A 25,991-nucleotide genomic window follows, 5' to 3' on the forward strand; every position below is an offset into this window, starting at 1 on the left:
ACAGTTATACATAAATATTTTATGAAAGTTTTACATACAATCAAAGTCTGTTATGTCTGTTTGTATGTGTTTCTTTGTGTGTGTCTGTGTATGTTTGTCTGTCTGTCTGTTGGTTGATTGTTTGTTTCGGTTGTTAATGGATTAATTTATCTTAAAAATTATTAACTACTCCTTAAAATTGTTAACTACAGCTTAGTTTTTTTTGTTTGTTGTTTTTAACTTAATACTCATACATTTTAAATATATAACATCCTTGGCTCACATTTTTTTTTGGGATAATGAATTTTTAATCTCTATATAACAAATCACACTTTTTTTATAACTTGAATTTCGTTTATTAGAGGGGCAGGGTTTGAGGTCGAATTTTAGACTTTTGACTTTCATTCTTTCTTTTGGGTTATTCATTCGATAGAATTCTACATAGCCATTGCCATTATGGTAAAGTTCCTCATCTTTCACATCATGCGTTTAGAAAGCCCTTTATTTAGTACGATATTTTTTAAAAGATTTTTCGTATTTCGTTTCAAATTTGACGTAGAAAAATTTGGTTGGTTTCGTTATATTTTGCATTTATTAGGTTTTCGTTTGTAACAAATAATAACACAAACATCGTCAAGAGAAGTGAAAGTGAAAACGTAAACGATAACGTAGTAACGTAAAAAAGTATATGTAAATATATATAAAAAAATGTAAACATAAAAAAGAAGAAAAATTTCATAATTGATTAGTAAAATCTTTAGGTTTTGCTCTTAAAATTAAAATATATTTTATTTTGGCATTTACTCATCCTCCTCTTCACGGAATAGGTAGGTGCTCCAGTAGACCAGATTGAATAAGGCGAAGACCAGCGGGAATGTTATTCGTGATATAACATCGATTCTCTTCGATCTAGAACATTGTCTTGAATAAATATTTAAGGTATACAATGATTAATTACCATTTTTTAGATTATCTTTTTGATTTTGTTTGTGGTAGAAAATCGTTTTAGTTAGTTTTTTTTAGTAAAAAAAGTTTTTTTTTTTGTTTGGTTAATAAAGTAGAAACAATACGAGTAAAAGTTGTAGAAGTAAAAATATTTATTAAGTTCAAAGGGAAATAATTTGTTTGTTTTAAGTTAAAATAGTTAAAAAGGAAAACTTTTATTTAATAAGATCTTACAATATATACACCCAAAAACATTTACTTACCGATAACTTTATAAAGTGAGTTAGTGAGTTTGGTTGAGGTATATACAAACAACATCAAATTCGAAGAAATACACCTAGGCCTCTACCGGGCCTGTTGTGCGCTCCTTTTGCAGTACCTCAAGAGGGAATCGAACTCGCGACCTCCAGTCTATCAGACTAGAACACTAACTACTAACCTTCCGGAGGTCACTCTAATAAAGATAACTTACTAGAATATTGAAAATGTTTTTCCTCTGAAAATAATTGTCTCTAAAATTATTTGTCAAAAAGGACATAGTTTCGGATGATGGCCCTTTAAATTGATTAAGGTCCTAGGGCTGGTGTTCGGAATCGAAATCAATTTGAACACGGAAATGGTTAATTTTATAGAATTAATTCTTTTGGTCGGATTTTCGGAAATGATCTTCATTTTTTAGATAAATGTTGGTTCTTATGAAATTTTTTATGTAAAATTTGATCAAGCCAAGTTGAAATCGTGTACCGATATTTCTTATTTTCAATCAATAGATGCGGGAAAAGTCTTTCCTCTACGTTCTCCTTTTAACAGAAAGAAGACTGAAGTGAATAGATCATCTTAGAAAATTATTCATGTGTGTACAATTTTGCGGGTCTATGACTAATATAACATACATTATGCTTAAAAATCACATACATATACCCCAATAAAATGGCGGGATGCAAGAGCCTGGAAAACTTAGACATGCGGCACCCAAGTCTTATCAACAGATAATCTTCACGTGCATCCTACTTGGAATGAATAATCGAAAGCATAAGTATTAAAAAGCTGAATAACAGTTTTCTATCGAAGGATTCATCAATATAGAGGACACCTTGTATTTGTATTTCAGGTGGTATGCATTGACATCGAAGAAGCCTTCAATAACGTACACACTGATACTCTTAAATTGGTGCCAACCGAGAGAGCTGAATGAAAAGCAATTTCCTAAGTACATTGGACACTGTTTCCTGGGTAAGTTGATACCGGTGATATACAGAGTAAAGAAGTCGAAGTGTTTTACGTCAACACATGCAGTGTTGACCTTATTTCACGGTGGTACTTTTAATACCACAGGGTGAGCTTATTAGACAACTTACCACCTGCCCTTTGTGCTCCTTATACGCCATTGGCAATATTTCTACATGGTTTTACGGTCCATGTACGATCTAACTTATCTCTGACCATTTCTGTCACGTTGGTAAACTTCCGAGATGCAAAAACATTACTTCATTTTACAACCTCTCAGATGGGATGGCCTTTGTTGATTCGTCAAAGATGCATAAGATGCCTTACATCCATAACCATTCAACCCAGCATACGACACGTTCATCGAGATAATCATCAAACTCACTCTACATATAGCAGTGGATAAGGCCCACATACCCCATCCATCCGGAGTCAGATACACTTAACAACAACTCATTTCCTACGGTTAGTCCCACAATCACTCCTCTGTATGGTCTATCTGTTGACTCGGCAACTGTACCGAACTTATTCTGAATTATAGACTTTACCGTGCTTCAGTCTTTTAACAAACATTTTTAAGCCACTACGTGCCCCTTGAAGGGATCTCTCCAATAAATGGGACAAGACAAAGTCCGAAACTCTGCCATGTGTTCTACCGGTTCCCGTGATACTAGATTATAAGGCTCCCTGGTTTGATACAAATCAAATAATTTCAAGGAAAGGCCGAGGATTCATTTGATTCCACCAGTTTATAGTGCCGGATGAAGTATTGGTAGCACCTCTTCTTCCCCAGGATTGCAATGACATGAAGATGGGGAAGATCATCAAGATAACCTGCCCCGTGGGAAACCAACAGAGTAAAGTTTGAACAATTCTTGACCGGAAGTTAAAATGGAGATACCACAACAAGGTTCAGCAACACACATCTGTGCTGGGCGCTATGATGATACAGTGGTTTTATAAAAGCGTGATTGGACAAATTCTAACTTATGCTTAAATAATCTGCAGCTTGGTTGTAAGTAAAGCCATTAGTACTACATCAACGGCGAACTGACTAAATGCGGTTATAGCATACGTCATCAATGTATACGAGATTAAATAAATTCCTCAAGGAGTCAGTAAAGCTAAATAGGGTAGACATCGCTCTCATTGGGGTAAATTGTATTCAATACTTATTCTCAATTCAGAGTTATATTTTTTCCTGAAATCTATTAGTCTTTTTAAAACTAGATTACTTGTAAAAATTGGGTAAGAAACACTTCTAGGTCGTGAAACTGAAGTTTCGTAAAACATGATATTTCAGAATAATTATGTTACCTAATTGGACCCATATCAACTTCTTATACTTTTTAAATACATCTTTAGCAAAAATCTCTTTTAAAGTTATCAGCTGATAAATGTTCTTATTTTTAAAATATCTTGGGTGTTTTTAAAATAATATTTAGGTACTTTTTTTCTTATTTAAATTTCGTAAAACATATGAATACAATAAATAAATTTATTAAACATTTAAAAAAAAAAAAAAAAAAAAAAACGCAACTACTTAAGGCAAACAAGCAAAATTGAAAATATTTAAATAAATTTTAATAAAAATAGTTTTAATGTTAAATTCAACATTTTTTTGTACTACAAAATCAATAAATTTAAATAAATAATAATATTAAATACCAGAATGCAATAAAAATAATCTAATTATTTAAAACAAACAAATTGAAATAATTTATTTACTAAAAAGGAAATTCATTATAACAGGCATTAAACAATTATAAATCGAATATTAAAGTATATTCAGATTTTAATTTAAATTTATTATATTTCCAACTTTATTTCAAGAATATTAAAATACCAAGAATTATTCTTTTACTCAATTAGTTTTTTTTTTATAAGGTTAGGTTATTATTATATTGTATACAATAAATATATTTTAAAGGTTATAAACGATTATTTTATACGATTAAAGTAATATTGAACATTAAAGCCAAGAAATTAAATGTCAAAAGCAATGCACAAATCACAACATCAAAAAGGAAATCCAAAAAGATAAAAGAACGGAAATTGAAAGCGAACAACAAAAACATAATAATCGCATACTCATCAACACACACACGCACATGTCGTTACAATTACAACCAAATGTATGGGTGTTAGAGCGCGTACACGTGTGTGTATAAGAGTTGCTCATGCTTTTAATATTTCATATACATATTTACCTTGTGGGGAACTTTGACAGCCAAGTCTTACAGCAGTTTGGACGTTTTGGTGGCTGCATATGAACTTCACATTGTCTCAACTTTTCCAATGCCAATGGATCACCCGGATGACGTACCAAAGGTTTCTAAGTTTGTATGGGTGTGATGTTGATGTTGTGTGTCGTAGTTTGTTGTAGTTTATCGTTAGTTAAGTGTTTGATTTTTGTTGCAATTAATGTTGTTATTGTTGTTGTCATACGTTAATGATTAGCGAGCGCGATATGGCATGAAGATGTTTAAACAAAATTTTGAAAGAAAACAAATTATAGGAAACAAAAAGAAATTCGTTATGTTTTAAATAGTTTTGAATAATAGTTTTTCTAGAGACCAATGTAATGAAGTTAGAGTTATATACTAAATTTAAATAAATATGTGAAATTTAAATGTGAGAAAACTTAAACTTGAAGCATTCAACATTTATTTGAAAGATCATTTTCTACTTAATTTAAGGAAATATTTTAAGTCGTTAAGGAGTACCCGTATACGGTTTTGTTGGAGTAAGGTGCATATGTCTGGATTATAAGGAAATTCAAAATATGAGCGAGAGAATCCCACAAAACCACTTGGAATAGCGAAACGATTGAGTTGAACTGCAGAGATCCAATGTGTAATCTTGTAGAGAAAGTTCGAGGTTAGTGGTTCATATTCTAAGTGAACACAACTGTTTATCCTTTGCACAACTGTGTATCCTGTGTACAACTGTAAAACATTTGAAGAGCTGATTCAGACGAATGTGGAAGGCACTAAAACTGTGGAAAACATTCTTTGTCTTTATCAGGCTTTCGTCTAAATTAGATCCAAATATCTTGGGAACAATATTATTCCGCATATAACATCCCTCACGAACACAGATTGGAAAATGATTAGGAATTACTTCCAGAAAACTGAGTTGCTGACAATAATACCTTCATAGATCACTATAAATCTGTTTTCCTAACACAAATATTTTATGTAATGTAGCCAAAATAGTCCTAACGTCCTACCAACCTAACCTCACAAAATTGTTTGGAAACTTTTCTCTGATCTGATAAGAATAAATAAATTATTTATATTAGGTATTGTAAAGGGGTGGATAAGCTGTGAGATGTACGAGAAAAATGTATTTAGCGTTATACCACAGGGTGCCATTCTGTCACCTTATTAGCCTCCTAAATTGGAAACATCACGTAGAGGATAGGATCAACAAGGCGATATGTAGGAGAACTATAGGCATGAAATGGGGTCTTAGTCCTACTATGACAAATTGGCTTTATAAAAGTGTTAATTAGACCAATTCAAGCTAATGATTTAATAATCTGGTGGACTTCTTTGGACAAAAAGTGTAATATCAAACTATTACAGTACAGGAGGAAACGTTGCTAGATATTCCACCCATTGAAACATATTTAAGATATGAGGCGGCGTTTACAGCCGAACGGCTCTTTACTTCAGGCGAACTGGCCAAAAGCAGTTATAGGACACGCCATCAATGTATACAGGACATATTAGAAGGTTATACACAATCATCGGATGTGCCTGAACGCATACCAGACACAGAATATGTTGTGAACTTTGAAACACTGATCCCAGATAGAATGTCTTAGTCAAGCGGAATATTAGAACAAATACCAGTAGAGATTGACGTTCTGTATTGAAGACCCAGATACAGAAATATACCACCGTTTACCTAATCATAACACAAACTTCCAGGCAGAAATCCGAGCAATAACGGAATGTGTAAATTGGATTAAAATAAATATGGCACCCACAGGGCTTAATATATTTACCGACAGCCAGAAGGCAATTGGATAGAATTACATCTAAGACCGTATTGGATTGTAAGAAAGCTTTAACTGAATACTGTCCCAGAGATAAGGTTTACATTATATGGGTACCAGACAACTCGGGAGTAGTCGGCAACAAAAGGACGAATGTAATAGCTTTAAAGGGAAGGGAGATAGCGGTAGTTAACCTGACAAACGCAAAACCATTCGACGCAACAAAAGCTGAATTAAAAATATGGGTGAGAGAATTCTTATTGGAATAATGAAACGGTGGGTAGAACCACACAGATCGTATGGAGTGATCCTGATGAGAGCAAGACATGAAATCTCCTCAAAATGAGCAAGTCTGAGGTTAGTATGATGGTACGTATTCTAAGTGGACACACAGGATTACGAGGACATCTATACAAAGTTGGACGTGCGGATTCAGACGAATGTAGAGTATGTGGAGAGGATAGTGAAACACTGGAGCACTTTCTTTGACACTGTCAGGCATTCGTCGACGTTAGATCCAAGTATCTTGAAAGTGATGTTATTTCGGAAATAACACTCCTGACTAACACTGATTGGAAAATTCAGAGTAATTACGTCCAAGAAACTAAGTTTCTGAACACTGAAAAATAATACATTCAGGCCCATGTAGCGGTCTAGGTGTGTTTCTTCGTATTTGATATAGTATACATCATCCTATCAATCCTTTTAATGTTGAATGCATTCAATTACGCATTTAAATGAGACAATGAATTAATGATAATTTAAGAACTAAAAATGTTAACAAAATAACTAAAAATTTTAAGCCAAATAACTGTTAAATTAAAATATATTTAAATTCATTTAATCAATATATACCATTGCAAATGTTGCATTACTATCTGTATCCAATAAATCTGAAGCAGCATCTATACTGGCCTGTTCCAAATCCCGTCGTTTCTTTTTCATATTCTCCTTGTGCATGTCTGCGGCCCGATCCGTATATGTTGCATGTGGTAGAAAATGTTTGACAAGAATTTATTTGTTCCACAACAAATTTTGGAATAGTATTGTTTGTTTGATTGATTGATAGTTTGAGTGATTCATAGAGTTTTTTCACACAACACAAAAATAAATAAATAAAGTTGTAATATAGACAGTAGAGTAGAGGAGATATTTGGTAGTAGAATAGTAGTAGTAGTAGAAAACAACGAATTGACGAAAATAATAGTATTAAGTAGTAGAAATTGTAGTTAGTAGTGGTATTAGTAGTTGAATAATTGTAAAACGGATTATTAATATTTTTTTATATTACGCAGATTTTGTTAGTGTTTTAGTTGTTATTTACACAGTCACACACACACATTTATATAGAAATTTACAATACACGCACAATTAATTGAATTAATGAATTTTTTTGTTAAAAAATAAAATTGCATAAAATTAAATTTAAAAAAATATAAACATAGTGTGCAAAATAAATAATAATAAAATTTAAATGTTTTAATAATTTTGTTAGTATTTTTTGTTGTGTTTTTTTTTTTTTTTTGTATTCAGCAGCAACATTTACAGGCAGAACCAAAAATCAATGTACATTTTTTGATAAATTTTGTTTAAATTTAACATATTATTTTAAAAACAAAAACAATAAAAACATTTATGTTTTCGCAAATTAAATATAAAATGTTTATAAATAAAAACAAATTTTTCACAACATTTAATAATTATTTTGTTAAGTTTTGCCAACAAATTAAAACAAAAAATAATAACAATAAATAATTAAAGTGATTGATTGATAGATTTTGTTTGATTCGATTTGTGAATTAATGATTTTGCAAGAAAATGTTTTATTTCGTTTGATTTTAGTTTTCATTTATACAGTGGTGTGCAAAAGTGTTTTCACATTTATTAATTTGTTAGTTACAGTTATTAAAATTATTGTTGTTATTATTGTTGTTGTTGTGATTAAAGTTGTAGTTGCAGTTGTTTTTAGTCATAGTGTTGTAGTTAGCAATTGTTGCAGTTGCGGTAGTAATAGTGGCAAATATTTGTTGTTATATTTACAAACATTTCGAGTTGAGGGATGTCGCAAAATAAGAAAAAAGGGGGAAATAAAAAATACCTGTATTAGTTTAAATTCTCATCAATGTTTATTATATAGATTCTTTAATACAAAATTATTTATGTAAATAAATAATATTAATTGAAATTGGCAGTAGTGTGCAAACCAGAGTTGGTAAATGTAGTGATAGACAATTTTTAATTTGTGATACAATTTTTAATTGCGTCCAATTGTTTGTGATTTTTGTTTTGTTGCAATAATGTACACATGAGATTGTTGTAATGAGAATGAGAAAGTTTTTAATGAAAAGTTGTTATTATTTACATCTTGCAAATGTGATAACTTAAAAAAGGAAGTTAAAATTTTGATTTTAATAACATTTTTAATTTAATCAGTATATTAAGGCTTTTCATTTATTGGGTGCATAACTTAAAAATGTGGGTTTCACAGCAGATGGCTCATATATTTTGAAAGCTGTTTTTATTTTCATATCTGTCATTTATTCTCTCTTAGTTATTGAACATTATTCTGTATACAACCAAGTTTTATTTGCTTCGAAAATATAGATTATTTTTGCCAACAAAGCGTGCTTTACTTCTTTAATTTGAAAAAGGGGTCGCTGAAGCACACCGACTGCTCTCCTAAGAATATTTATGAATGTGCTCCTTCGGTTGAATCAGACACTGGAGACCAAGATCGGCCACGCTATTCAAAAAAGTTTGAATACCAAATATTGAATTCTAAGAATATTGAAGATGGTTGTCCTAAGAACTTGCAAAATCATGGCAACAACCCAAGCAATAGTTTCAAAATGTTTGCTAGCAGAGTATTTATCTGGAAGAAAGGAAATTGGATACCGTACGAATTAAAGCCGAAAGACCTTGAAAGATTTTTCATGTAGGAAATTCTGCTCGAATGCTATAAATTTTTGCACTAAATCATTACTTGAGATTGAATCTGGATGCATTCGGAAACAAGAAGTTCAATAGATCTTATGTGAAGTTCAACTTGGAAAATCGCTAACAAAGCCAAATATCTATGGAGGTAAGTTAATGCTCGGTATTTGTTGGGTCCAAAAGGATCCTATCTATTATGAGCTGCTGAAATCTAACCGGACTATCATGGGCAACCTGTGCTGAATGAAGTGGTTGGGATATATAATCCAGACCCTGCCGTGACCGACTGTTATTGGTTTCAATCAATGTAGAACGCTCTGTCTGGGATATGCTTCACTTTAGAACAGGTCATTGGAACATGATTGGGTATAAAACCGAGAAACGTTCATTGGGTATTTCAGGCTGTTATTAAAACAATAAGGTACAATAGACAACATCATGAAGAGGTTATTAGATCTGGCATTCCAGTACATCTTGCTTCCAGTACATCTTTTAGCTAAACAAATGACAATGAATACTTCTGCCAGATTAAGTTTAACTGGCAAATGTAACACTTTGTTTGGGAGGTCACTCCACAATCACTGATCTTCTGCCGAGACCCCAGAATGCCGTTAATTATTGTATAGCGCAAGTTCCGGGCCGGAACATCTTGAGGAAATTCCAATATATATCTACGAAGTCTCAAGAATTCCTCCTACCGTTAAATAGTTGTTTTCGTGAGAATATATATGAATAACAGACAACTAAAGGTATCTTCATCGATTAATTTGGGACTTAAATCTTTTTTAGACTCGATGATGATTACAGTATCCTTCAACCAGAAATATCAACGATTAAGTGGGCCTCGAATTGGCTAAGGTACTATCGGATATCTAACAGAGATGTCATAGTTTATACCGAAGGTCAAGCAGCTATTAAATCCCTAATTGGTGTGTTTTACACATCTAGAGTTGTCCATGAATGCCAGACCCTTATATGGGTCAAAGGATACGGGAATACATATGCAGTAATATTGCCGAAACTTTGGCAAGAGTTTGAACCACGCTAAGAGAACTAGAAATAGATCAGATCATAGACATTTGTTATTCGGTTATTACTGGTCATTGCAAATTTGGTAACAATGTTAGACGCATTGGTCTTCCATATTATGAAATATGCAGAAGTTGTCAGAATAAGGATGAAGATGAAACGGTAGCTCATCTTCTCTGTAACTGTCCAGCCCTGAAAATGACTTGATGTCGATCTCTAGAATCGACCTAATTCAACGATCTATCTGATCTATCGAATTTTCAATTAGAACGCGTCATTGCATTTTTGAATCTGTCGAAATGGGTGTGAACTTCAAATTCTCTTTATACTACGTCTCTATTCAACGACATGTTTGTCGGTTTTTCTCTTTTCTTTCTTTGTGTTTCTTCTATCTCGCTTTCTACTAACTCTATTTTCCTTTTCTTGCTGATATTTTTACAAAGTGATCAACTTTAGACCCAAGTAATCATAGATTGGCAACCTGTCAAAACTTAACTTAGCTGGTCGATGGATAGTGGTGACCCTAAGTGGTAGGTTTAATAACTAGTGCGGGACTGTCTCCCGGAACTGATGAGAACTATTAAGTAATATCTAGTGGTTGTATTTTACAGAATAATGTAACGAGTTATAAACAATTATTACAGATATGTACTCTGAAGTCTAAAAGGTCTGCTATTGTAGATTTTAGGGAAACATACAATTTTGTTTCGAATCTTTTTCATATAATTAAAAAATTTTGACATTTTCCTTACTCTGGTTTGAGGAGTTTTTTTGAAAAAAATATATTAATAATCTTTACAAATCAAGTTGTCTTACACAAATTAACATTTATTCCTTACGTGTTGTTAACAAAACATATATTTAAATTGTTAAATTAAAATACAATTAAGTCTTTATATGTTTTGAAAATGTTTTAAATAATATGATTATTTTGTATGTTTAATTAAATCCCTTGTTGAATGTCCCTGAATTTAAAACAAATAAAAAATTGTGTATTGTTTATTTTTAGCTTTTAGCATGTAATACAACGATGAAAGCAAAATTTTGACATTTTAACACAAATCGAATTTCTGTCATTTGTAATTTGTCATAATCTGTCATGTCTTTTTTTCAATAGCCATTGTCAATAAAGCGTATTAACTTTATTATTTCTTTTTTTTGTGGTCGTTTTATTACATTAATTCTTTTTTTATTTAACGAAATTATTGTCAACATATTTGTATGGTTAGTGTGTTAGTAATATAAACGTGAGTGTTGGTGATGAGTGGTTTTGCAAACATTTGTTGAACAAAAATCATTTGGTGTTTGATTTTTGAAATCACTTTGTATACTGTTTGCCAAAAAACAATAAGGTATTGAATTACATTTATATATAGAGATATATTGAGACATGTATGTTTACATCATGTACATTATATACAATATTTATATATAAAAGTAAGTGTGTTTTAGTAAGACATACATTTCAAAAAAAATTATATAGTTAAAGTAAACAACAATAATAAAAAAACACATATTAATTAATTAAATACAGTTAATAAGAAGCATATAAAATCTCAATTACTAGCTTTATTCAAACCTGAGCGGGACGCATAGTTCACCAAGGCGAACTCGAGCAGGGCACCAAATACGAACGTCAAACACACACCAGTCCAAACATCAATGGCCTTTGTGTATGAGACTGGCGGCAGTGAAGCATTAATACCCGATGTTTGTGTAGCCATTGTTAGGAGAGTGGTAACACCTAAACCGGAACAAAAGTAAATAATTCTAATATTAATACTCATTAAGCAAGCTAAATAAAAAAAATTTACTCAAATGTACTTAATGGTTATTTTATAAAGAAGCCTACGAAATTAAACGGGTCTTTAGTTAACTAACAGCCTTTGTGGATAGCAGATGTAAGTACTTACACTCAAGTAAAGGTAATTAGTTTTTGTTCTCAATAAATAAGTTTTAAAATCTTGAATTTATTACCAAGAGAGCGTAAGGTGTTAAACAATACGTAGTGTAAATGCTCTTAAATGGAATTGCTTAGTTGTTGAATGTGTAAGAAATTGTTTAGGTTTATTTTGTAAGGTGTTGTTTTGCTAAAGTGTGGATGGTGTGGGTCGGTCTGGTCAGCTGTTGTTGACAGCGGTCGTGCCTGTTTATCGACTTACCCAATGATACACGAGCTGGTACAGCACCTTGATCAAGCCAGAATGACACCCATGAGACAATTACCAGCATACAGCATGGGATATAAATTTGAATTAAGTAATATGAGAATTCTCGCTTGAATAGTAGATCGACTTTGAGGCAACTGTATTCACCTATGAGTATACAAGGTATAAAACATATACAAAAACAAATAAAACACAAAAATACAGGAGTGTATACAGCAACACATGGTCTTAAAATAATAACTAAATAAAAACATTAAAAAATATTCAAATAAAAATCAACTAAATTATAAAACGAAAAAATTACATCACAAAACAAATGATAGTGTTATAGAAATTATAAATGCGGAAATTATTGTAATTAAAAACTCAAAACGTAGAAAAAAGAAACTAAAAAATTGTTTATGTAACTAAATATAAAATAAATTGAAAATGAAATTAAAATAAATTTTTTCATAGGCAAGTAGAATCAACACAATATTGCATTTATTTATTTGCATCAACAATATTTAACGGAAATGAATTTAAATGGCAAAAATTACTACACAGCAGCAAAAAAAATCTTTATTACATTTCATTTCCGTTAATTTGTTGGCAATGCGTTCCATACTCTTCAAGACAAAGTTGTTGTTGTTGTTATTTTCATTTCAATTTGATATATTTTTTTTGATATTTTGCATTTCAAAATAATAATAATATTTATTATAAATTGAATTAAATTGTTTTAATATTCTCATATTTTGATTTTTATTAATGCATTTTTTGTTTGTTGCAGGCTCATTATTTACAAAATAAATATTCTCTTTTTTATATACAGTTGTAAATAAATATTTAATTAAATGTATTATTTAATTGTTTTAATGAAACAAAAATAATTTAAATTGATTTATTGCATTATTATTCCTTCGTTCATTCATTCATTAATTTATTCATTTAAGTTGTTGTATTTTATCTCATCAATGCATCTGGCAAATAATTCCAACCACAAAAATAAAAGAGCGAGAGAGCTTAGGGGAGAACGAAAAAGAGCACAAGAGTAATTAGAGTTCTAATACTAAAAGTTCAGTTTTTTGTTGTTTTTGTCATTGTAATTATAATTACTATTTACTTATTATTGTTGTTGTTTGGAGTAATTTGTTACATTTGCATTGTGATTAGAATAGTTTTAATTTTTTAAATATAACTTTTCTTTTTTTAATTTATTTTTGTTGTTGTGTTGCTAATGTGATTGCTGTTGTTATTTTTGTAACCATTTGAAATTTTACACTCATTTGTACATTATTTATTGGGTTTTTGTTTGAGTTAATGTTTTTTCCTAAATATTGTTCATTTTAATATTATTCACTATATGTTTTTATATGTAATTTATTTAAAAATAGTTTATTGTATATATTTTGTAAACCACTAAAACTAAACCTAAATAAAAGCTATTAAAAATATAAACTACTAACGTAAATCATTGCTGAAAATAAAATGAAAAAAATCATGCATTTAAACTAATTTGAGTTTTTGGTTTTTATGAGGTTTTTTCTAATAAATTTCATAAATTCAATAATGCTCTAGTTTTGATTAATTTGAGAGAAATATGTAAATTTTGTTACGATTGTATATGTATATCTATAACTAAAATTTAATTTAATAATTTTGAAATAACCAAAACCTTAAAATTCCAAAGTGATTGAAACAGAAACGCAAAGTTTTCAGAGCTAATGAAATCAAGATATTATTGATGAAAAAAATTTGGTTGATGGATCTTTAGCAACATTTTTGAATGTCCGAAGAAATAATAACACAGGCCGACAAATTTTTAACCCTGTGACCAAAGTATACTTTTCTAAAGAATTGAGCAACGCTGAATCCGAATCTGTCCTCAGAATCACAAAATACAGTTTTTGTCAATTTATTGTTATATCAAGCTTTAGGTCCTTTATTTCAAAGCTGACAGAATGGGTTTCCAGATTGCATACAACATTTTCTAAATAAAGTTGTCTTGACGTTGTTATAAAGTTTCAAAAACGGCCAAAAATTATCTTCTTTTAAACTTCAGGACACGATTTCTGAAATCGCGGATGCGATGGAGAAGGTCTAAGGTGATATACGGATTCAGCCCAATCCTAATATTTAACATTTATAAATGTTAACAAAATGTGAACATTGACAATATTGATTTTAAGGAGTTGTCAATCGTTCCTAGAGTTAAGGAAAGACCAGGCATGGAAAATTCAATCAATATTCTAGTATATAGTAGCAGTATATATAGGAGTAGTCTATAGTCTACTATATAGTTTAGTCTATTGCCTAGTCTATAGTGTAGCCTATAGGCAACAGTCTAGACTACAGTCTAGTCTGTTAAATCCTAAGTCTAGTCTATAGTCTAGTCTATAGTCTAGTCTATAGTCTAGTCTATAGTCTAGTCTATAGTCTAGTCTATAGTCTAGTCTATAGTCTAGTCTATGGTCTAGTCTATAGTCTAGTCTATAGTCTAGTCTATAGTCTAGTCTATAGTCTAGTCTATAGTCTAGTCTATAGTCTAGTCTATAGTCTAGTCTATAGTCTAGTCTATAGTCTAGTCTATAGTCTAGTCTATAGTCTAGTCTATAGTCTAGTCTATAGTCTAGTCTATAGTCTAGTCTATAGTCTAGTCTATAGTCTAGTCTATAGTCTAGTCTATATTCCTAGTCTATAGTCTAGTCTATAGTCTAGTCTAGTCTATAGTCTAGTCTATAGTCTAGTCTATAGTCTAGTCTATAGTCTAGTCTATAGTCTAGTCTATAGTCTAGTCTATAGTCTAGTCTATAGTCTAGTCTATAGTCTAGTCTATAGTCTAGTCTATAGTCTAGTCTATAGTCTAGTCTATAGTCTAGTCTATAGTCTAGTCTATAGTCTAGTCTATAGTCTAGTCTATAGTCTAGTCTATAGTCTAGTCTAGTCTATAGTCTAGTCTAGTCTATAGTCTAGTCTATGGTCTAGTCTATAGTCTAGTCTATGGTCTAGTCTATAGTCTAGTCTATAGTCTAGTCTATAGTCTAGTCTATAGTCTAGTCTATAGTCTAGTCTATAGTCTAGTCTATAGTCTAGTCTATAGTCTAGTCTATAGTCTAGTCTATAGTCTAGTCTATCTAGTCTAGTCTAGTCTAGTCTAGTCTATAGTCTAGTCTACAGTCTAGCCTATAGTCTAGTCTGTAGTCTAGTCTATAGTCTAGTCTATAGTCCAGTCTATAGTCTAGTCTATAGTCTAGTCTCTAGTCTAGTCTATAGTCTAGTCTATAATCTAGTCTATAGTCTAGCCTATAGTCTAGTCTGTAGTCTAGTCTATAGTCCAGTCTATAGTCTAGTCTATAGTCTAGTCTCTAGTCTATATTCCAGTCTATAGTCTAGTCTATGGTCTAGTCTATATTCTAGTCTTTAGTCTAGTCTATAGTCTAGTCTATGGTCTATTCTATATTCTAGTCTATAGTCTAGTCTATAGTCTAGTCTATAGTCTAGTCTATAGTCTAGTCTGTAGTCTAGTCTAGTCTATAGTCCAGTCTAGTTTATAGTCTAGTCTCTAGTCTATAGTCTAGTCTATAGTCTAGTCTATAGTCTAGTCTATAGTCTAGTCTATAGTCTAGTCTAGTCTAGTCTATAGTCTAGTCTATAGTCTAGTCTATAGTCTAGTCTATAGTCTAGTCTATAGTCTTTAGTCTAGTCAATAGTCTAGTCTATAGTCTAGTCTATAGTCTAGCCTATAGTCTAGTCTGTAGTCTAGTCTGTAGTCTAGTCTATAGTTTAGTCTATAGTCTAGCCTATAGTATAGTCTGTAGTCTAGTCTATAGTCCAGTCTATAGTCTATTCTATAGTCTTAGTATATAGCCTAGCCTTTAGTATATAGCCTAGTCAATAGTCTGGTCTATAGTCTGGTCTATAGTATAGTCTATAGTCTAGTTTGTAGTCTAGTCTATGTTATAGTCAAGCCTACTCTATAGTTTAGTCTACAGTCTGGTCTATAGTCCGGAAAATTAGTTTAGTACTTTATATAACTAAAATTACTATTTTTGTTATAATTTAGTACTGTACATATATACATATGTTTATGCTAAATCAGATCAACACTCCTTTTTAAAAGACTCTCTTATATAAGAAAATTCGTTAAGAGAATATATATGTCTTAATTCTTTACTAACGTACCTTTTAAATAAAGAATTTCAGAGCATTATAGTCCACATACTATAAAATATATCCCCGAAGTTTTGTTCGAATCGGACAATCTTAAACTATAACCTGAGAAGGTCGGGGGTCATCTTTTTCAATAGTAGTTAAATCATATCGAAATAATATTTATTTGTCGAGCTTTTTTGAAAAAACTGACAGGAATAATCCGATATGTAAAATACCGACGAAAAAACATTTTTTTTTTCAAAAATTGAGCATCTTTAGTGGAATTGGAATTTAAAAAAAAATATTGCAGTATTGTTATGTCTGATATAGACACTTTTTGAAAAAGTATGATATCACATCGTAGCAATCTATTATTAACTATTTCTTAAAATATCGAACAATAGGCTAATGATCGGTCTATGTATGAAATAAGCGGAAGTGCGGCATAATAAATAAGCAGCTGATATGTAAATTAAGCTTATTTCGAAAAGTCCATATGTATGATGTATATTTAAAGCTTTTAGTATAAAATTTTATTTAATACCTTCTAAGTGGATCTACGTTTGTACGATACTTACTTCTAAGCAAAAACATCATGCAAATTTTCTAGATTCTAATAATAAATGAATTAAATATGAACTAAAGTTTAATTTAAATAATTAATGCAGCTGACTAAGAAAAGGCAACGATGGCTATTGATTTAGTAGCATGTGAGTGTGTTTGTATCAAAAAAAGTGTAAATGAGTGTTTTAAGTTACAGTAGAATTTCGACCAAAATCAAATTGAAATTCCAATTATTTATCATTATTTATATCACTTAAGTGAGATTTCTTTCGCATGGCAACAAATTTAACGCAATCATTTTCGATTATCGAGTTTCTACTGTAGATGAGCTATATATTATTTTTAAATTGTAACAAACAACTTTTTCTTTTTTTTTTTTTTTTAATTTTTACTAGTAATTAAGAGTTGGTGATGTACAAATTATTTGCTATTTGTTTAAACAAAACGAAAGTTAAGGAAAAATTATATTTTTCGAAATAAAAAAACAGGCAGTTAAATAATGTAAGTTAAAAATTTGTAAACTTTAAAAAGCATTTAATGAAATTTAGGGAAAATGAACTAAAACTTAAATATGAAAATTAAACTAGTGACCTTAATTATAAGTCCACATTGTTAATACTTAATTAGTAATAAGTACAAATGATTAAAGTTAAAGAAAATGAAACTAACATTGAACAAAGTTATGAATAATTGTTATTGAAAATATTTCAAACAAACTTAATAATTAAAAAATTATGGACAAAAAATTAAAATAAAATTTTAACAGAATTTAACGAAAATCAACTCTTAAATAAGAGAAGATTATGAAATAGAATACATACTTATGCATCTACTTATATAATAAGTAGTATTAAAAGAGAATAAAATAAACGTACCCGTATTGGTTTTACTGTTGCAATAATCAGTCAAGAATTTTTCGAGTGTAAAGCGAGGTAGGTGTAAATTCTTTACCACTTGTACAGGATCACCTTCTTTCCACAGGAAGACAAGATCATTTGTAGTCCAGCCATCTGAAAGATTAATTATATATAAATGAGTATGACGAATTAAATATGAGAGAATGTGGAAGAGAGCGTGAGAGAGTAGTACTTACAACTGGCCATACGTAGTGAACAAATTTGACGATCCAATGGATACAATTTCAAATTCATGGGACATGCCAATGTCAGTGATATACGAATACTGTACAGAACTGAACCGTTTGGAAAAATACGTATGTAAACATTTGGCATAATGATATTGTGAAAATGACCCTCTTTCTCATTAGAGAAGAAAAGATCAGGCATCCAAACACGATTGGCTTCTGTTAATGTCAAATATTTGAGACGACCTGCAAGGTATATTAATCAGTTTAATTAGTATTGTTTAAATATTAGTTAAGATTAAATAAATACATATATTAGGATAAATTTAAAATGTCTGTAAATAACACGTTAAAGCAGAAAATTTTCACGCTAAATAATCTATGACAATAGTAAGAATCATCGTGTTAAAAATAGTTATGTTAATGTCAATTTTCTCGGGGAGTTTCGCCAGTTTTTTCCTACCGTGAGCAAAAGACTATTATGGAAGCGGACACCTTGGCCTTCGTGGTGGACAATGCGTCAAGTGTACAGGATGCTATTGTGAAAAACACTGGAGTGAAAGAGAATGATGTACTCGGAGAGAGCTTAAAGCCTTTAAACATAGGTGAGGGTTCCTCGGGCTCTCTCAATATCTGAGGCAAAGAGGATCAGATCTCTCGAGGAGTTGACAACTGAGAATAAACCTAAGAAGAAAAAGAGCTTCCCGTCTTCTAATATACAGTCGAAGACAAGCTATATCTCACTCAAAGGAACTTCAAGTTAGAATGCTGCGATTAAGGGTGACAACTAGATATTTCGAAGACGAACACGTCGGCGAAATCAACCTCCAAGGTAAGGGTATCTCTAAAGAAGACCGGAAAAACGAGGAAGGAGAAGCCAGATTGTGGAAAAGGAAAATAGCTGCTATACAGTATACAATCTACATAAAATAATGAGGCAGTAAAGTGGCTAATGAGCGTATATTGGAAATTCTTGGAAGCCAAAATGCTGAACTGGTCGTGGAAAACTGGGATGTCTTTCACATTAAAGAAGAAGCTGAGGAAACTTTACTTGTAATAGGTAACATCTTCAAAATTGTGAAGGTGCCAATTGGAAGGTCTGTTATAACAAGCCCCGACAAGGACACTTAAATAAAAACTAGAAGGAAATCACTCACAGAGCAGCGATCCTTTTTAAAATTGGAAAGGTGTCAATTAAAAAGACTGCTAGGACTGATAAGAACACCGCAGTGCACTTACTCCAAAGAGCAAGGTGGTGATCAACAACTCACCTATTATTACCGACAGTCAGAAGTCAATTAGGACGATATAAGGTGGTTAGTTTAAATCCAAGGCCGTATTAGACTGAAGAAAGCATTGGCCGAATACTCACCACAAGTAAGCTTTGTATAATATGGTTACCAGGCCACTCGAGAATAATAGGCAACGAAAAAGCGAATGAACTTTCTTTAAAGGGAAGGGAGCTCAAGGTAGTTAACCTGATGAACATAAAACCATTTCATCCAACAAATGTTGAATTAAAAAATTCGCGGGAGATTCCCATAAGGCCAGTTGAAGTATTGGAACGGTGTGTAGAATCATAAACAACTATTCTAAGTGGACACATATGATTGCAGACGGTGCATGTTCTGATAAACATAGACCATTTTGGGAGTAGAGTGAAACTCTGAAGCACTTTCTTTGTCATTGTCAGGCTTTCGTTGAAATTAGATCCACATATCTTGGGTGGGCCCATCGATTGAAAAATTCATAAAAACTATGTTAAGGAAACTGAGATTTTCTTCGGATTTGATGTGGTTGTACATTGTACTAACAACGTATTCGAACCTAATTGTTTTAAATTTCAATATCTTCTTAATTTTGATATTATTCAATAATTTCTTTTCCATTGTGCACTGGTAATAAGTGTAAATTTGTGACGTCATACGCATCGCTAAAACTTAATCTACTACTCGTCTATGTGTAAATTTGGAGCTGAAAGAGCTGAAATTTGGACAGGGGTTGGTCTCCCACAAATAGATCTACGGGATTTTTGAAAATTCGAATGTTTAGGGGGTAAAAAGGGTAAAAACGGGTAAATTCGGTAACCTCATATATCCTAAACAAGAATAGATACAAAAACAGTTTAGAGCTTATCGTCGTTCATTTAAAAAATAAGCGGACAGGTGACTGGTATTTTTTTTTTAAATCTGCCCCTATAGGGAATGAACGGGTAAAAATTGTATTTTGGCACTTTTTTTTGCACCCCATGTATCAAAAAATATTTTTAACTCCTTCATAACTTGACGAAAATAAAAATATGAATTTAGTACTTTTTTTGATATTCGGACGTTTAAGGGGTGAAAATTGTACCTATTTTTGGTACTTTTTTCATAAAACATTGTTTTTGGTTTATTAACTTATACATATGAATACATTATAACGGGCTCCCAATACGATGTTGCAACATTTTGGAATATAATTTTTATTTCGTTAATGGGGAGGAAAAAAGTACTAAAAGGGGAAAAACGGGTAATTTGATTTTATTCAAACACAATGATCCAATTTATATGAAATTTTTAGATTTAGAAACACTAAATATGCTAATCGGGTGTTATTTGGAACACCGGTACCAAGAGATATTTTTTGGTACTTTTTCATTTTCCAACTGGTACTTTTTGAGTTTTCTATGATATTGAAATCGAAACATGAAATTAATAATAAGGGGACATTTCGGTACTTTTTCGTTCTACACAGGTACTTTTTTGAGCTTTCTTTAAAATTAAACCTAGAAATACGAAATTAAGCATGCGAAAAATCCCGGGATTTTCTGGATTGACATCCCTAGTCCACACATAACCTTTTTTTATTAACAAAGTCCAAAAAATATCTGCCGTAAAACTATTCTACTTACCTTGTATGTCATCAAATTTCAAACGTTCATCCGTCCATTGTTCACGGAACGTCAGCTGTACACTGTATTCCTATTGTTGTTGTGGTTTTTGTTTTATCACAGAACAATGATGATTGATTAAATTTAAAGAAAAATAAAACGATTAGTAAAATTGTTTAAAGATAATTTCAAATAAAATTTTAAATATGTATTTCGTTTATGATTAATAGAATGGTTTTATTTTTCTAGTTGTTAATGGGATTTTTTTGGTGATAAATTAGATCGAATCATTTTAGCGTTTTTTTATTTTGCAGTTTTGGAAAAGGGGATTTAGAGCAAATTTAAGTAAGTGATTTTTCGTTTTCTTTTTTTTCGTAAATGGAGTTTGTTTATTTTAGTTTGTTATTGGAAATTTGAATTTTGAGTTTTGAAACTGATGTTGCGATTTTGTAACCGATTTTAGTTGTTTTTTCTCAAATTCCATATAAAAATGGGAAGGTTTTTGTAAGTATTGTTTTTGATAAATGAGGCTAAGAAATTTGGTGGTCTATAGAGATTATTGATTTGTTAATAATATATATATATTTTTTTAGCATGGAGGGGTTTTTTGGTCTGATTTATGTATATTTTTTTTTGGTTAAAATTAGTTTGGTTTTGAAATAATGTCGCATTTAGTTTGGTTTTTTAAAAAAGAAAATGTTTTATAGATTTTTATTTGATTGGTTGGTTAAGCATTCCAAAATAAGCGCATAGCAACAACTTTAATTAAATAAATGTTTGAATTATATAAAAAATAAGCATTTTAAAGGCATAAAGAAGCAATTGGTGTTTCATTCATTTCAATTTTAATAAAAAGCAGTTTATTTTAAATATTTCGTTTAAAGCAGTCAAATGAAAAAGAAATAAAATACAAGCACTGGAAAAGGAAATTAACATTCCATGGCTATTAATATGTATAATAAATAAACGAGCATATACGAGCACAGAAAAAGCATATAAACTGACATATAATATTTAACTTATACATACATAAATACATATTTAAAACATACATTTGTACATAGCAGTATATAGTATATTATATACAAAACATACAAGTATGTACAAATCTTATCATGCAGAAGCATAAGTTTGCAAGCTTCTCTAGAGTTTTTTTTTGTTCATTATTTTCCTGTTTTTTCTATTCCATAATTCATAGCATATTTATATGCAAAAAGTAAAAACTCATAATTTACAGTAAAAAGCATTAAATAACTAATTATTTAGTGAATAGAAAAAAATAATAAAAACATATCTTGAACAGGATTAAAAATAAAACTTTTAAAGTTTAAAGCTTAAAATAAATTATTTTAATTGAAAATTCTATGAAAATAAAATATAACTTAAAATAAAACAGGAAATATGAAAAATTGAAAAGAAATAATATGTATATAGATAGAAGAACAAAATTTTTATTTATACACAATTTTTAATACCTTAATTGAGCGCCTTAAATGTATTAATCAAATCACTGAGGAATATAATTTGTAATAGGAACCTTTAAACTGTTTGCTAGTAACATTGTAGCAAATCTCATTATATTAGGTAATAACATTGGAAATAGCACCTCCCTACCACCCACCTAGGTCAAAACGGAGTCTCATCGATTCTACTTGACAGTTCGCGCGTAGTGAACTACCACGTATACAAACCAAGTACCTCCCATACAAATACAATTCGTATCTCTAGGAAACTATAACTGTTATTAACTAACTTGAAATATTGTACGAGTAACTTGCCTATCCACATAAATATGTGGACTTGTAATAGTGATCGCATTAACCCCCATAAAAAGTAGAAACGAAAAATCTCTTTTTGAGAAAACTATAAAAAGATATTTATACCATTTCCTCCTGATTACAGAGTTTTACTTATTTACCAGACATATCCAGATACCTCGGGTCCATCAAGGACCACACTCTACTGAATTTAAGAAAGTAAATGAATTAGTAGACCAAATAATTTTGGGTGAATTTAAACCATAATAAACTCATTTTCTGTAGGAGTGAATGGTCGTTCTACATTTTCATTATGTATACCCAATATATTACAAAAACCTTTAGATAAATTGTTAATTAACTGGTAAAAAAATTCTCCATAATCAAGTCCATAGAATAGCTCATTAGTTACTTAGTCTACAGAACTTATAATATGTCAATCCATAGAATATCCCACATACTAAGCAATAGTCCAAAAACTAATCAATAGTCTAGACAATAGAGTTGTCAGTCGATTAGTCCACTGTCGAGTAACTTAGACTTGTCAGTGGAAATGTCAGTAAACTAGTCAATCGAATGGTGGATAGTCCAATGGCCAATTGTTAGTCTGACTTGTAAAAAGTCTAGTAAATAATAGTCAGTCGACTAGTCCAAATAGACTAGTCTACTGACTAATCAATAGAATTGTCAGTCGACTGGTCTAAGTAAATAAATATAGATCAATCAATACATTAGACTAGACCATAGACTTATTAAAAGATTGGTCTATGGAATAGTTAATTGCTTAATCCAATGACTAATTAATAGTCCACAGACTAGTCAATAGAAAAGTCAGTCTACTAGTCCATTCACTGATCCAAAGTTTATTAAGGATGGCTAGCTGACTATTCCAAATAAACTAGTAAATAGACTAGATGATAGAGTTGCCAGTTGACCAGTTCAAATCCTAGTAACGTAGAGTTATCCATAGGCTAGTCAATAAACGTAGATTAGTCTTAGATTTAAACTCCATTTAAATCTAAGACCGTATTGATTTGTAAGAAAGCTTTAACTAAATATGGGTGAGAGAATCCCATAAGGCCTCTTGGAATAATGAAAAGGAGGGTAGAACCACAAAGATCCTATGCGGTGACCCTGATGACAGCAAGAGGACAGTGAAACTCTGGAGAACTTTCTTTGTCACTGTCAGGCATTCGTCGAAGTTAGATCCAAGTATCTTGGAAGTGATGTTATTCCGGAAAAAACATTCCTGACTACCACTGATTGGAAAATTCTTAGCAATTACGTCCAGGAAACTGAGTATCTAAACATTGAAAAATAATACATTCATTGAACAATTTTTTTTTACAAAAAGGAGCGCACAACAGGCCCGATTGATGTACTATACATCCTCCTATCAAACTAACCCTAACCTAACCCTAAATTCCAATTGTATTTCAGAAATTACTAATTTAATTTCAGAAATTTCAACTAAATTTCAGAAAATTTATATGAAAATTCTGTTAAACATTTTTGAAATACAAATGGCAAATTCTGAAGTATAATTGAAAGTTCTGAAAAGCAATTAGAAATTTATGAAATGTATTTAGATATTTTTGAAATATAATTGGAAATTACAGAAATATAATTAGACATTTCTGAAATATAATTGGAAATGGTGTAGTTTAACGAAAAATTAATAGTCCACAGACCAATCAATACAATAGACCCTATAGAGTTTTTGGCAAGCGAACATAGTAGAAATATCACAAGAACCCAATGCGATCAAAATTAGTTAAAATAAACATTTTAAGTTGTTTGAAAGCAACTCCAGTAACGGATTTATATCATATACTTTATAACAGATTTATAACTTAACCTATAAAATAGATTAATTAATAAAATATATTTATTATTATTTTTTTAATATAAAAAATTTATTATCATGCATTAAACATTTGATACAACAAGCAAGTTTTCATGCTGTAATTAAATTATAAAAAAAAAACATAAATATAAACAAAATTAATATAACCGAAAAACAATTAAAACTAACCTAAAAGAATATGAAACATATTTCAAAGTAAATAAAACTAAATTATTAAGCTAAAAAAATAAAAAGTTTAAAATATATTGTAAATTAATATAAATTAAATTCTATTTGTAGAAAAAACAATACCTGTCATTTATCTTTCTCGGTTTCTGTTCAATAAAACTAGACAACAAAAATGATTACAGTTGACGACTTTTAGAATAAAAACAATTATTTTCTTGGGAAATATTTGTGAATGGGCTTCACATTGTCAATTAATAAAAATAAATTTTTATTGATATGTTGGTATTTATTTGACATGACATTTTTTATATTCAAAATATAATTTCATTTTATATTTTTCTTTTTCGTTCAACTTGAGTGGCATGTTTTTATTTCATTTTAGTTTTTTTCTATTTATTTACACAATTTGCAAAAAAAAAATCTTTAAATAAAATCTTAACTTAAACTTAATGAAAAAATTATAAAATTTAAACTAAATTTAAAAAAATCAAACTTAAAATTGGATGATTCAGGTGCTCCTAAACTGCTGTTATAATTTGAATATTATTTAAGTTTTTTTATCTAATGTTAATTTAAACAAGAACTTACAATTTAAGCTTATTATTTGGTTTTATACAATACGAGTACAATTTTAAGTGTCAAGGAAATAATTCTACATTGGAAGAACAAGGATCTGTTTTTGTTCTTTATACAACATATTTTCTTCAAGTGCATAAACTGTTTGTTGGACTGTGTTTTTAATATATTTTTCATGTTTTTTATCTTTACAGTATACTGTGGTTGTCTGTGTGGTAAGCATTTTTTTCTGGTCGATTTTTTATTATTTATATTTTTTGGAATTTTTTTAACAGAAATTTATTATATATTTTTATTTTATTTAAACAAAGGAAATATAACAAATAATAAACAATATATATATTTTATTTTTGACTGATTGATTTGATTTGTGGATGGATGATTTGCGTAGTGATGCTTAAATTTTTAAGAATTTTTTTATTGTAAAATTAATAGTGAATAAAATACTTAAATTTTTTATTAAAAGACATACTTAATTTTATCTATAAATAAGAATTCTTTATCCATAAAGATTTCAAAATGTTTTCGTAATCGTAACTATTACATTAAAAATAATTTAATCCACTTTTCTGATGAGATCACATAAGAATCTTAATGTCTTTAAACACTCACTTAACTATACTTAATCGACTGTGGTGCCACCTAACGGACTCAAGCATCTATCACACAAAGGCTAAAATC

At 30.2% G+C, this 25,991-nt stretch overlaps 1 protein-coding gene across 27 annotated transcripts in view; it reads right to left on the minus strand.

Moving 5' to 3' along the window:
- Positions 1–369: 369 nt before the first annotated feature.
- LOC119616170 (glutamate-gated chloride channel) overlaps positions 370–25,991 on the minus strand; it is a 106,215-nt gene continuing 80,593 nt past the window's right edge. For 6 of the 27 annotated variants that reach the window (XM_037972451.1, XM_037972457.1, XM_037972453.1 and 3 more), the window contains 9 exons: positions 20,964–21,033; positions 18,080–18,316; positions 17,862–17,996; positions 12,283–12,435; positions 11,685–11,864; positions 7,013–7,131; positions 4,362–4,486; positions 784–900; positions 370–478 (listed from right to left, as the gene is read on the minus strand). In XM_037972451.1, the coding sequence (XP_037828379.1) occupies positions 469–478; positions 784–900; positions 4,362–4,486; positions 7,013–7,131; positions 11,685–11,864; positions 12,283–12,435; positions 17,862–17,996; positions 18,080–18,316; positions 20,964–21,033 (1,146 nt within the window). In that variant the 3' untranslated portion in view covers positions 370–468. Of the gene's footprint in view, positions 479–567; positions 901–4,361; positions 4,487–7,012; positions 7,132–11,684; positions 11,865–12,282; positions 12,436–17,861; positions 17,997–18,079; positions 18,317–20,963; positions 21,034–25,991 lie in introns of those variants that run through there. The other 21 variants (XM_037972458.1, XM_037972460.1, XM_037972468.1 and 18 more) reach the window with 16 other exon arrangements.

Source organism: Lucilia sericata, unplaced genomic scaffold, assembly GCF_015586225.1.
Source record: "Lucilia sericata isolate MDLA Ls3-8-SP2 unplaced genomic scaffold, ASM1558622v1 Contig000061F_arrow, whole genome shotgun sequence".
NCBI lineage: Eukaryota > Metazoa > Arthropoda > Insecta > Diptera > Calliphoridae > Lucilia > Lucilia sericata.